Below are 14,231 nucleotides of genomic sequence, written 5' to 3'. Positions count from 1 at the left end.
TCAAGTGTTCAACTGGAAATGTTTTCAATTAATCGAGTAACTGGATAGTGCATAATGTTCCTTGGTTAAAGAAAAAATTTAAGCGACTTTAAGACATTTCACTTAATAATGAACGGCCAATTGGTTTGAGATGGTATGAGATCAAGATGTCAGCTTTAGATTTCGACATTTACTGCCACATTAAAAAGTTAAAGTACTAATGATTGTCACACACACACCAGGTGTGGCAAGATTATTCTCTGCATTTGGCCCATCACCCTTGACCCACCATTAGGAGGTGAAGAGAGCAGTGAGCAGCAGCGGTGTGCACGCCCGGGAATAATTTTTATGGTGATTTAACCCCCAATTCCAACCCTTGATGCCGAGTGCCAAGCAGTAAGGTAACTGGTCCCATTTTTATAGTCTTTGGTATGACTGGGTTTGGGGTTTGAACTCACAATCCACAGATTTTAGGGCGAACATTGTAACCACTAGGCCACTGAGTAGGTCAATGTAGTAAGTGTTGTAGTAGTTTAATGGCTGCACCAATATGAAGGAAATAACAGGTCAGTATAGTTTGTCCCACACGCCATTAGACTGTACAACTCCACTCTCTGGGGCGGGCGGTACTAGGATGACAGGGGATGCAAAACAATAACAGTGCAATACGTTTTCATAACATGGTCACTACTGCTTACTTTGTCTTGTTATATTCTTATTTTACTGTTTTATTTTTATTCCCATTGTTGCTTTTTATTTTTTATTCTTATTGTAATATTTCTCTATTTTGTTTCCATTTAAACCCCCATTATTTACTTTTTACTTTTTTTAAATTGATCTCAACTCTGTACACTGCTGCTGGAATTTTAATGTTCCTGAAGGAATCAATAAAGTTCTATCCATCCATCCATCTATCCATCTATCTTTGACACACATATATAACTTGTCAAACCTGCCAGCTGGCAGGCTAGGTATGGTAACTTACTCTTACTGTATCTTACCTCTCTTATTTTTGGAGGTAAAACTCTCAAACTTAACATACTCAGGACTTTGCACTTAACCTGCTCTCTGGAATATTCCCCCGGTGACTATGTGAGTTTTGTGTAAACATGTTGATACACATTGTTACAAACTGAGAGGAACATCAACCTCTCATAAATATTGTGTGTCTGAAACTGTCTCCTTTTTATGAACAATGTATGAACAATCCTCACATGACCATTTGTCTTCCCATAGACAATCTATTCAAAAATAGTGTTAATAATGAAATATAAAGTTAGTAAACATGTGAGAGTAAGAAGTAAACAAACCTGTTCTGTGTAACACAACTTGATGTTTTTGATGTTGTCGCTCCTTCTCCTCTTTTGTTGGACAAAGTTCCTCCTCGTACTCTGCTATCGTTCTTTCGCACATTTTCACACAATCACAACACTTTACACTCACACTTGATCTCTACTTAGCGATGTGTTTTGATCACTTCCGCCTCTCTTTGTTAGCAGCTAACAAGCTAAGCTAACTGGCAAGCTAAGCTAGCTCGAGAAGCATTAAAGTGCGCTCAGACTAATATAACCGGATGCAAACACTTATTAACGATGTTTACTCTATTTAATAGAGTCTAATAAAGGACATATATGTGTGCATGGAGGCACAGATTAAGAACACTGAACTGTGACGACTGCAATAACGTCTTCACCGTCAGACGCCATCTTGCTTTATCCTGGCCGTGTTTGGTTCGCGCGCAGTGTTGTCAGATCTCGCGAGAGAAACAAGTAACCAGTTCTTTTCCAAATCTCGCGAGAGGAATAAGTACAACCAGCTTTCCACCCCGGGTACAACTATTTTATTATATAATATTTACTTATTCTGAAAATGAAGTGACCCCAGAGGGAATAAGCGGTAGAAAATGGATGGATGGTTGGAAACATTTTGTTGTTCAAATGTGCTTTATAAATCAAATGGATTGATTGATGAAAATGAAGTGAACTTCTCCATTTCAAATTTACAAAACAAAGATATAAAACGTATTTCCGTGAAACTATTCAAATATTTAAGCATAAGGACAGAAAAAAAAAGAAACTAACTAAATATTACACTCATATTATTTTGGTTTTTGATGATAATCGTTTTTATAATGTATTTTAGACTGTGGGAGGTTTTCATGTTATTTTTAAATTTCCTTTGGCATTATATATATATATATATATATATATATATATATATATATATATATATATATATATATATACATATACATATACATATACATATACATATATATATATATATATATATATATATATATATATATATATATACATACATATATGTATATATATATAGATCTAGCTATATGAATGTATATATAAATTTGCAAATATATATACATATATGTGTGTGTGTGTGTGTGTGTGTGTGTGTGTGTGTGTGTGTGTGTGTGTGTGTGTGTATAGTTGGCAGCAGAGGATCAATGTATTACCTGAAGAAACATTTGACTTCTGACCTTTCCACATTATTTATCTCATCTTTACTGCTGGAGTTCAGCTCACTGAGTGTGCCGCCCTCGATATGTAGAAATATCTTGGCTTTACTCTAACACCTGTTCTGGATCAAACACTCTGAAAAACGTCTTCTAGTCCACAGGTTTATTGACCGTAAAAAGGGTAAAACTGAAAGCATACAAGCAGAAAGGATTCTTACATTACAGACATGCACACACAGCCACTTACACACACAAGCATGCTACAATAACACATGAATTATGCTGTGTATTGAACTTAAATAGATAAATAAATGCCACAAAAGATGTTATCTAAGTGCTCTACACCAAACTAGCTTACTATGCTAACATTCACTTCACTGTATAAATTGGGAAAATTAGCATGACTGACTTTTGGCCTTAAAACGTCCCAAAGTACATCACAACCAACAAATAATGCACCTCAATCAAATATTGACATACTACTCGATGATACATACCGATGATACTTTGTTTGGCATGAGATTCGAGCAGATGAACACATTTGCAATCGTCACCGAACTAGCTTAAAGTAGACTCGAAGGAACTACTTGTTGTCCCCTGTTAACTTGGACATTACTGTAAACTAGGCAATGCTGCCTCCCGCTGTCTAAAGGAGGAAGTTTATTTCACTAATGAATGCCAAGTGAACTTAAACACTGGTTTTACATATACTATCAATAAATTCAACAAACAAGACAGAACACTCCCCGCCTGGCGGATTAGGCCGCCACTACCAAACTGTCCCAAAGGATACAATGTATGGCTTCTCTGGTACCATAAGCAAGATTGTCTCTGTTACTGGCCGCAGGAACACTTTGGTCCCATCATTTCTGGAGACTTTTATCTCAACTTTGCGAACTCTGCCGTCTTTGCTTGGGAAGAATTGTGTAATTAGTCCTAAAGGCCAATGGTTTCTCTTCAGTTGGTCATCTTTGAGGAGCACTGCACTTCCAGGCAGGCAGTTATGGTGGTGTGAATGCCACTTCCTTTGTGGCTGAAGTGTGGATTGGTATTGCTTCTTCCATCGGTCCCAAAAGGTTTGAGCCAAATGCTGGACTTGACGCCAGTGATGCTTGTGGAGATCTTTTACCCAGTCGCCTACGGGAGCAGTTGTGTGAGGAGTGTGGCTGGTGAGAGTATTTGGGGGTCATCTGGGTCGGTGGACACTGGTACAAGAGGTCTGGCCTTGATGATGTAACCAAGAACGACCTTGCTGTCGCTGTAGAAAGTGATGTCAACCTCCAGGTCCATCTCTGAGGTGATGAGCTCGACAAGCTCCACCGCTAATACTGGAGAACAAAGCTCAAGTCTAGGGACAATTTGTTCTGAAAAGGGTGTGAGCTTGGCTTTTCCCATGAGAAAGCCCACGTGGTGGGTTCCATTTTTATCTGTTAGTTTTAATTCTGCAACTGCTGCAATTGCCTTTGTGGAAGTGTCACAAAAAATGATTCTCTCTTTGTTTGACACCGCCTTAGGAAAGGCCTGCGTGTAATAGAGATGTGCGGCTAGGCAATTACATCATTCGCATCACCAAAATCATCATCCACCTGCCGTCCACCCGAGCCATCATTTTATCAGGACCGTAACCGCCCGCTGTAACACATCAGAGGTTGGCCACCTTTACCACTCGCAGAGCTATTTAAACCTGTTTCACAGAGTAATGAAGTCAATTGGAGCCGCTAACGTTTTCGCGACTTCTCAATAGCGTTCATCCTGATGGCAAGAATATGTGCGTTCTGTGAAGCCGATGCCTTTGACACCTTCAACAACATGTACAATCCAATTGTTGGTCCAGGAACATGTTAGGTGCAGCTTCCGCAATCACATACAAGATTGAAAGGCATACTAGGTGATACAGAGTACACTGATGGATACAAGATTGAAAGGCATACTGGGTGATACAGAGTACACTGATGGTTGTGATAAAAACAACTTTAACACTTACTAATATGCGCCACGCTATGAAGCCACACAATACAAGATTGACAAACACATTTCGGGAGAACATCCCCACAGTAACACAACATAAACGCAACACAACTAATACCCATAATCCTTTGTATTCATGACACTTCCTGAATATATTTTCCACCCCCGCGCCCCCAGCCCCACCCACCTTGCCGACACGGGGGGGGGGGGGTTTGGGGTGTATAAAATAGTCAGGAAGTGTCATGAATACAAATGATCATGGGTATTTGTTGTGTTGCGTTTATGTTGTGTTACTGTGAGGATGTTCTCCCGAAATGTTTTTGTCGTTCTTAATTGGTGTGGCTTCAAAGCGTGGCGCATATTACTAAGAGTGTTAAAATTGTTTATATCACAACCATTAGTGTACTCTGTCACCCAGTATGCCTTGCAGTCGTGTGCGTGTTGACGCGGAAGCCACACACAACATGATACTGGACTGACAAGCAGATTGTACATGTTGTAGTAAGTGACAAAGTCAATGGCTTCATAGCATGCCCTAATACTTATTATCTGGGTGACTGCTGATAGTCATTCAAGAAAATAATAGCGTCTCTTTTTGACTTCTTCGTTTTATGACACGGGTCTTAAATGGCTTTTGAATGGTAAAGGATACTGATCCCAGAACCATGTATATCAAATATCTCCAGATGGTTCAATCGCCACTCGCCCGAATCTAATTCAAATCTATTTTTTCGTCATGTCAACCGCCCGACCCGCGGTTTATCCGCGGACTCTGCGGATGAGACTGCAAACCCAAACCACGCATCTCTAGTGTGTAAATTCTTGGGATCTGGAGATTGCTGAGATCTTTCAATGAGCATCGTCATGATGACCATGTCTCTTCCATTTTTTGAGGAAGAGGTGCATTCCAATCTCCGTTGTTCTGCATGAGCTCACGCAGGATCAGTTTTCCTTGTATGGTGACAGGGGCAAGAAATACTAGGGGATCAAGGATGCTGTTGATAGTTGACAAGACACCTCTGCGAGTGAAAGGCTTTTGCTCATCAGCTACTTGAAAAGTAAATGTGTCTGACATTAGATTCCAGTTAAGTCCCAGACTACGTTGCATTGGCAGGGTATCTGAAGTGAAGTCCAGATCCTTTAAGTTGATGGCATGGTCCTGAGATGGGAATGCATTCATAACTTCTGCTTTATTTGAGGCGATTTTGTGAAGCCTCAAGTTTGAGTCTGACAGAACCTCTTGCGTCCTCTTGAGCAGCTTCGACGGAGGGAAGTGACGTTAGCCCGTCATCTACATAAAAGTCACGGTTGACAAACTGCTTCACAACGGGCTCAGCATTTTTCATTGACTGTCTTAAACAGTAGATGGCCACTGCGGGAGAGGGACAATTTCCAAAGACATGGACCCTCATTCTGTATTCCATGACATCTTCAGATGAGTTGTGTTGCGATCCGTGACTCGGACTTCACATGTTTATTTTTCCATCTTTGTTTCATTCTCTTCTGACCCACTTACTTCCTGTTTAGTCCGTTACCATGGTTACACATTGATTTAACCTGCTCCTCGTTTTCTACACACACCTGGTTCTCCTTGATTACTCCCTGATATAAGCCTTCCTCTTTTCTTTGTTCAGTCTGGGTCCATAAATTTGCTCACATGCAACTAGTAACGACTGCTTCTTTTGGTACGTGTATTCTTGCTAGCTTATATGCTAAGCCACCTGCCTTTTCTTAGCTCTCATGCTAATTGTTTTTGTTTTTACATTTTGTGCAATCGTGCCAAATCTAGTTTTCTGTTTGTTTATCCTAGTTCTCATACTAGCGTTTTCGGTTAGCTTTTTATTAGTTCCAGTATTTCTGTTCAGAGCTCCCTTTTTGTTAAATAAATCTTTTAAGATCTTACCTTTGTTGTGTTCATGTCAACGCATCCTCGAAGGAATCGAACCCGGCACCTCGATGCCGAACAGTCATCACAGTATGGACCCAGCAAGAAATTCCTTCGCGTTTGACAGCTGGAAAAAGAACGCCTTTGATATAGGCACTTGGAGAAAGCTCCGAGCACGGGAGGCGGAGATGCGCCATTACGGTGATGTGCCCTCCAAAGCGGTTCGCGCTGCCCGCTGCAGTGACGCTTCCAATCCACAACAACCTTTCAGCGAACACAGCATGCTTCAACCCATTTCAGGATTCTCCTCACAAGCCTGACGGCAGCGGTGACGTCATGTTGGTAACGCCTTCCGGTGACGTCACCGAAAAACATTTTTTTTTGGACTATAATTCCCAGCCCAAATCTATGGGTTTTTCTTTTTTTTTTAAGGGTAATTCTAGTGGGGAGGAATCTGCCCTCCTCCTAACTTCCCGCCACCCACCCTTAAAGACCAGTTTACACGATAAGGAATGCGTCTGGTATCCTCTATTTGAAAGGGGGGCTCAGGTTGGCAGCTGTGCTACGGATTCAGCACAGTTGCAACCTGCTAAACCACAAATTACACCAGCATCCATCTCCAACCTGGTTCCCACACCAGCTTCTGTCTCTCGCCTGGTTCACACACCATTACCGAATCCTTGTCTGGTTCTCACGCCAGCACTTGTCTCTCACCTGCTTCTCACACCAACACCTGCTCCTAGGCTGGAGCCCACTCCAGCACCAGCCCCAGAGCTGGAGCCCACTCCAGCACCAGCTCCGGAGATGGAGCCCACTCCAGCACCAGTTCCAAAGCTGGAGCCCACTCCAACACCTGCGTCGACGACTGCGGCTTCCACGCCGCCCATGATGACTGCGGCTTCCACGACGACTGCGGCTTCCACGCCACCTATGACGACTGTGGCTTCCACGCCGCCTACTACGCCTTCTTCCAGGGCCATGACGACAGCGGTTTTCACACCGCCGACGACTACTGCAGCTTCCACGCCGCCGCTGGCTCCTGCGGCTTCCACGACGGCGACGACTACGCCTGCCTCCACGACGGCAATGACTACGCCTGCTCCCACGACGGCGACGACTACGCCTGCCTTCACAACGCCACCTTCTTCGGCTGCAGCACCCGCATCCTCGTCTGCTACATCCAAGCCTGGTATGACAACGGTGCTGAAGCGTCATCCTGCAAGTCGGCCACTGATGTGTTTTTTTCAAGGTCGCCGGCCAAGACTTTTTCGGCAGCGGAGTTCCATCTGCTGCCGCCACATGACTTGTCCTCGGTTGGATTCGGGGACACGCGACTTGGCGACCCTCCACTGTGGCCTCCCTCCGCCATCCCTTCGTTTGTGGATTTTTTGTTTTTGGGGAGGGGGTTCAAGTTGTTTCTTATTTGTTTTGTTTTTTTGAGACATCTGGGATCTGTCTTTTTTTGGGGTGGGGGGGAATACTGTTGCAATCCGTGACTCGGATCTTCATATGTTTGATTTTCCATCTTTGTTTCATTCTCTTCTGACCCACTTAATTCCTGTTTAGTCCGTTACCATGGTCACACATTGATTTCATCTGCTCCTCGTTTTCTACACGTCAACGCATCCTTGAAGGAATCAAACCCGGCACCTCGATGCCAAACAGTCATCACAAGTTGTTGTTTTTGAACCATAAAAACCTGAGATAATTGCGGTCCTCTTCTCTGACTAAGAAACAGTGGTACATCTGCTGAATGTCTGCTGTTATGGCTACAGCTTCTTTGCGAAACCTGAGGAGTACGCCTATAGGGGTGTTGTTGAGATCGGGTCCAGTTAACAGCACGTCGTTAAGTGACACACCATTGTATTGAGCGCTGGAGTTAAACACCACACGGATGTTTCCAGGTTTCTTCGGATGGTAGACGCCAAAGGCCGGTAAATACCATCTTTCTTCATTTGAAAGATCTTTTCAATGAAGCTAAAAAAGTGCTCTTTCATCACTGGTTTTCTTTCAAAGTTGTGTCTCAGAGAGGAAAAACGATTCAAGGCTTGAACTTTGTTGTCAGGAAGCTTGGGCCTTGGAGTCTTAAATGGCAGCGGAACTACCCAGCTGTTTGTTATGTCCTTTTTCAAACCCCTCGCCATGATTTGCAGGAAGGCGATGTCATCAATGGATGGACCGACTTTGTTGTCATCTTTGGTCTGCTGAAACACTGTAGAGCCCATGTCATCTTGCTTACATTTCTTTGGGAAGGTTACCTTTGAGTATTCAGGGCTTTGAATGTGGCCATGTCTCTCCTTGACTTGAAATACGTTAGGACAAGGTTTAAAGACTGTGGGACGCCTTTGTTCAGTCGTAATGGTGTTGAAGTTATTCACTTTGGTCGGTTTGTGAACACCTCCCAAGCATACATTTCCAACGATCACTCATCCCAGGTCAAGTTTTGAGCATAGGGACCATCGCGTGGCCCATCAACCTGTTTGCGCACTTTGTGGACAGAGATGATGTCTCTCCCAAGGAAAAGCATAATGGACGCGTTAGGATCCAGCTCTGGGATGAAGTTAGCAACTGATTTGAGGTGAGTATGGTTGGCTGCAACATTAGGTGTTGGGAATTCTGATCTGTTGTTAGGTAGATCATCACATTCCAGGAGGCTTGGTAAGAAGAGGCACACTTTTCCATTCATGGATTCAATTTTGTAGCCTGAGGCTTTTCTCCCAGTGGTTTCCATCACTCCAGAGCAGGTTCGGAGTGTGTATGGAGATGAAGGATTTTGAATGTTGAAGATCTCAAAGAACTCTGAACGAGCAAGGGACTTGTTACTCTGCTCGTCGATGATTGCATAAACTTTCAGGGATTTTTCAGGACGGCCGCTAGGATATGTTTTAACAAGGCAGATCTTTGAGCAGGATTTGTAGCTTTGATTGCCACCACATACATCTGTACATTGAGCACTGACCTCAGTTGAAGGTTGTGAGTCTTGCTCCCCGCCAAGCTGTGTCAGGGGGGTTGGGACCTGAATCCATAGTTCAGGTCCAGGATGAAGTGCAGAAATGTGCTTTGCGCTCTGACATTCAGTGCACTTAGTAATAAATTTACAGTTTTTTGCTATGTGTTGAGTAGATGTGCAACACTTAAAACATATGCCATTCTCTTTCAAGAATTCCTTGCGTTGTTCCAACAGCATTGAACGGAAGGCCTGACATTTCTGGAGCATGTGAGGCTTTTTATGAATAGGGCATTGTTTCTTGTGATCATCAGCTTCAAAGTGTTGTTTGTCATTAGACTGGAAATCGATCTTATGAACTGAGATTTCCCTATTTTGGATCTGCTTCTATTGGACTCTGTCTGCTTTTGAGGTGACAATTTGAACTGTAAACTTGAAGGCTGGGTCTTTCCTAATCAAAGCTTGTTTTCCAATGAAGTCAACAAAAACTTCAAAGGGGGGAAATGTCACATTGTGATGTTATTTGTATTTTGTGCCAACGTTGAGCCACTTTTCTTGAAGGTTGAATGGTAACTTTTGAACTAATGGGTTTATCCCACGCGCTGTGTCCAAATATGCAAGGCGAGGCAGGTCTCCATCTTCCTTGGCTACCTCCAATTCTATGAGAAAATCACTCAACTCATGGAGCTTTGAATAGTCTCTGTTGATGATTTTAGGGAAGCTGTGGATCCATTTGAACAGTGAATCCTCCACCATTTTGGGTGCGCCGTAACAGGTTTCCAGTCTGTCCCATATCCCTTTTAGGCCTCTGTCTGGAGAGTTGACATGGACAGCCCTGATGCGTTTTGCATGCTCAGCTGACTCCTTCCTTAGCCACGTGACCAACAAATCCATTTCTTCACTGGACGTTATGTTGAGGCCTCTGACTGTGTTCACAAAGGACTGTTTCCATGCCCTGTAACTGAATGGCTGGTCGCTGAACTTTATCAGGCTCGTTGTAATTAGCTCACGGTGAGCTAGATATCTTGCAAAGTCTGCCACATTCCCTTGATCGGAGACAGGTTGACAAGGTGTATGGCTGGACCATGGATGCAAAGGAGAATTGTAGTTTGACTTGTAATCTTGGTGATTGTCTCGTATGTTGTTTGAAGATGGACTGGTGACTGATGTGACTTCTGGCTGTCAAGGTGTCATCCTTTGTTGTATGGTAGAAACAAAGCCAACTCTGTGTTCATTGTGCTATGTCTGGAAATGTGGGTGTTGAATGCAGTTCACATCTGGTGGTTTATAATCTTGTGTTTCATTCCATGATGATGGCTGATTGTGTGGTGATTCAAGTTTTATTGGACTTTTCTCTTGGGCCCGAGTGGCTATGTATTCCTTTATGCGCTCTAATGTGTCAACTGAATGTTCAAACAACTGCTTGATGTGAAGATAGGAGCTGCTTCCAAGACCTCCGCTTTGGCGAGTGCAGCTGCTGCGTCCTGCTCCAGTAAGAGCATGTCCATCTTAGCTTCTAGTTGTGCTTTTTCCATGTCCAGTTGGGCTTTTTCAACTTTGAGTGTCATTTCTTTTTGTGCAAAAGACAGACGCACTTTTGCTGCCTCTGCTTTTGCGCGTGCTCTGGCAGCTGCAGCCTCGGGGGCGCAAGCTTGTGACCTCGTTGAAGAACGTGAAGTGGTAGATTTTGTCCGTATTGAGCTTTCTGTGCAATCCATCATTTGTTCTTGTGTATCTTCTGCGTTAAAGACATCGTTTTACTGTGCCGCTCTCGATATGTAGAAATATCTTGGCTTTACTCTAACACCTGTTCTGGTACAAACACTCTGAAAAACGTCTTCTAGTCCACAGGTTTATTGACCGTAAAAAGGGTAAAACTGAAAGCATACAAGCAGAAAGGATGCTTACATTACAGACATGCACACACAGTCACTTACACACAAGCATGCTAAAATAAAACATGAATTATGCTGTGTATTGAACTTAAATGGATAAATAAATGCCACAAAATATATAATTTAAGAGCTCTACAGCAAACTAGCTTACTATGCTAACATTCACTTCACTGTAATGAATTGCGAAAATTATCATGACTGACTTTTGGCCATAATACGTCCCAAATTACATCACAACCAACAAATAATACGGCTCAATCAAATATTAACATACTACTCAACGATACATACCGATGATACTTTGTTTGGCATGAGATTCGAGCAGATGAACACGTTTGCAATCGTCACTGAACTAGCTTAAAGAAGACTTGAAAGGAACTCCTTGTTGTCTCCTGTTAACATGGACATTACTGTAAACTAGGCAATGCTGCCTCCCGCTGTCTAAAGGAGGAAGTGCACCTCACTAATGAATTCCAAAGTGAACTTAAAGGCCTACTGAAACCCATTACTACCGACCACGAAGTCTGATAGTTTATATATCAATGATGAAATATTAACATTGCAACACATGCCAATACGACCAGTTTAGTTTACTAAATTACAATTTTAAATTTAAATGATGACGCGTGTTTGTGACGTTATTTTTTGGAGGGGACATATTAGCCCAGCACCACTTACGGCTAAAGTCGTCTCTTTTCATCGCGCAATTACACAGTATTTTGGACATCTGTGTTGCTGAATCTTTTGCAATTTGTTTAATTAATAATGGAGAAATCAAAGTAAAAAGATGGAGGTGCGAAGCTTTTAGCCTTTAGCCACACAAACACACGGTGTTTCCTTGTTTAAAAATCCCGGAGGTGAAGTTTTACTATGGATCAGAGCGATCAAGCGAAAATGGATCCCGACTACATGTCAACCGGCAGTTTTTGGTGAGAAAATTGTGGAAATAAGTCGCCTCTTACCGGAGATCAGCGGAGCCAGCGTCCTCCTGTAGCTGACGTGACTTCTCTCAGAGATTCTGGCGTCAACACACCCGTGGCCACACCCCTCCGACTTTAAAGTACTATTTAACTCACTAAAACACTAGCAACACAATAGGCAGATAAGGAATTTCCCAGAATTATTCTAGTAAATGTGTCTAAAAACATCTGAATCACTCTCACTGCCTCCACCTTTTTTTTTCTTCTAGGCCTTCACTCTAAATTTCCTCATCCACAAATCTTTCATCCTCGCTCAAATTAATGGGGAAATTATCGCTTTCTCGGTCCGAATAGCTCTAGCTGCTGCTGGCTATGATTGTAAACAATGTGAGGATGTGAGGAGCCCTACAACCCGTGACGTCACGCACACATTGTCTGCTACTTCCGGTAAAGGCAAGGCTTTTTCATTAGTGACCTAAAGTTGTGAACTTTATCGTCGATGTTCTCTACTAAATCCTTTCAGCAAAAATATGGCAATATCGCAAAATGATCAAGTATTTCACATAGAATGGACCTGCTGTCCCCATTAAAAAAAATAATTCTCATTTCAGTAGGCCTTTAAACACTGGTTTTACATATACTATCAATACAACAAACAAGACAAACACTGGTACTTATAAGAGAATCTTTCACCACACACTCTGCAACTCAACACTTTCTCTCCCAGGTGTATTCTCATGTGTACTACAAAGTTTGATCATTCACAAAAGCTTCTGTTGCAGATTGAACAGGAATGTGATTTTTCACCAGTGTGTGTTCTTTTGTGTCTTTTCAAACACTGATTTAGTGTAAAACCTTTACCACAGGTTCAACAGGAAAAAGGTTTTACACTAGTGTGTGTTCTCATGTGCACTTTCAAATGTTCCTTCCTTGTAAAAGATAAGCCACAGGTTAAACAAGAAAAAGGTTTTTCTCCACTGTGTGCTCTCATGTGTCTTGTCAAATTCTGACTTTCTGTAAAACCTTTACCACAGATTGAACAGAGAAAAGGTTTTTCACCAGTGTGTGTTCTCATGTGTACTTTCATATTGTTATTTTCTAAAAAACCTTTACCACAGATTGAACAGGCAAATCGTTTTTCTCCAGTGTGTGTTCTCATGTGGACTTTCAAATGTTCCTTCCTTGTAAAAGATAAGCCACAAATTGAACAAGAATAATGTTTTTCACCAGTGTGTATTCTCATGTGTCTTTTCAGACGACAATGGTATTTGAATGTTGTGTCACAGTGAGAACATTTCAAGTGAGTTTTTTTAGTGTGACATGTCTTATCATCTTTAGAGTCTTCATCATCAGTGTCAGGAGAGTGTGACGTTGTGTCCTCACTATCTGATAGTGGAGCTAAGAGCTTGTCTGCTTGTGATCCTCCACAGTGGTCTCCATCAGCTTCTGTTGTCATGTGTTGTGTTGAGCTGCTGTTTGGAGGCTCCGCCTCTCTCTTCTCCTCACTTTCACCTTTGACCTCATCATATTCACTCCTCACAGTGACACCAATCACTGGGAACTCCACCAGTTCTTTTAGATGATCTCCCTCCTGACTGATGCTGTGTTCCTCCTCTTCCCTTTTAATGTGGGGAGTCAGTGAGTCTTCCTCTTCCTTTTTACAGGGAAGCCTCTGTGTCAAAGAGGAAAAGGAGACACCAGAGGGTCTGTGGAGCCTGGTTTTCTTCTTCGATGGATCCCCCTTCACCATCCTGAAGGTACACTCCTGTTTTTCAGGCAGAAGTTGTTCTTTACAGACGTCTGCAGGAGAAAAAATGACAAACATGCTTGAGAAATGTCCAGATTTGCTCAGTCACATGAAGCATTCAGTACATTTACATGTAGTTAAAATAACAAGTTATTATGTGAATTGGCCTGAAAACAAACACACTGCTCTTTACAACATTATTCACAGGAAAAGAAGAACACTTTATGAGGGATGAGCAATATGGCCTAAAATCTATATTGCCATAAATTCCCTTCTGCCTGAGTGCAACTAGGATAGGCTCCAGCGCCCCCTGCTTTTTAATGTCAGTTACTGATGGTCACAACTTACAGGGCCTTCGGAAACAGATGGACAATGTGGCTTATTTACAGCTGCCAGCACTAAAAGATGAGC

At 42.4% G+C, this 14,231-nt stretch overlaps 1 protein-coding gene across 8 annotated transcripts in view; it reads right to left on the bottom strand.

Annotated features, from left to right (window-relative positions):
• The window catches only part of LOC133545389 (gastrula zinc finger protein XlCGF57.1-like), a 262,634-nt gene that overhangs the window by 14,652 nt on the left and 233,751 nt on the right, over window positions 1–14,231 (bottom strand). For 3 of the 8 annotated variants that reach the window (XM_061890906.1, XM_061890908.1, XM_061890907.1), the window contains exon 1: window positions 1,290–1,705. The exons of the other annotated variants lie outside the window; for them this stretch is intronic. In XM_061890906.1, the coding sequence (XP_061746890.1) occupies window positions 1,290–1,392 (103 nt within the window). In that variant the 5' untranslated portion in view covers window positions 1,393–1,705. Of the gene's footprint in view, window positions 1–1,289; window positions 1,706–14,231 lie in introns of those variants that run through there. 8 annotated transcript variants of the gene reach the window in all.

This window comes from Nerophis ophidion, linkage group LG28 (assembly GCF_033978795.1).
Source record: "Nerophis ophidion isolate RoL-2023_Sa linkage group LG28, RoL_Noph_v1.0, whole genome shotgun sequence".
Taxonomy (NCBI): Eukaryota; Metazoa; Chordata; class Actinopteri; order Syngnathiformes; family Syngnathidae; genus Nerophis; species Nerophis ophidion.
This window is presented reverse-complemented; position numbering and strand designations above follow the sequence as displayed.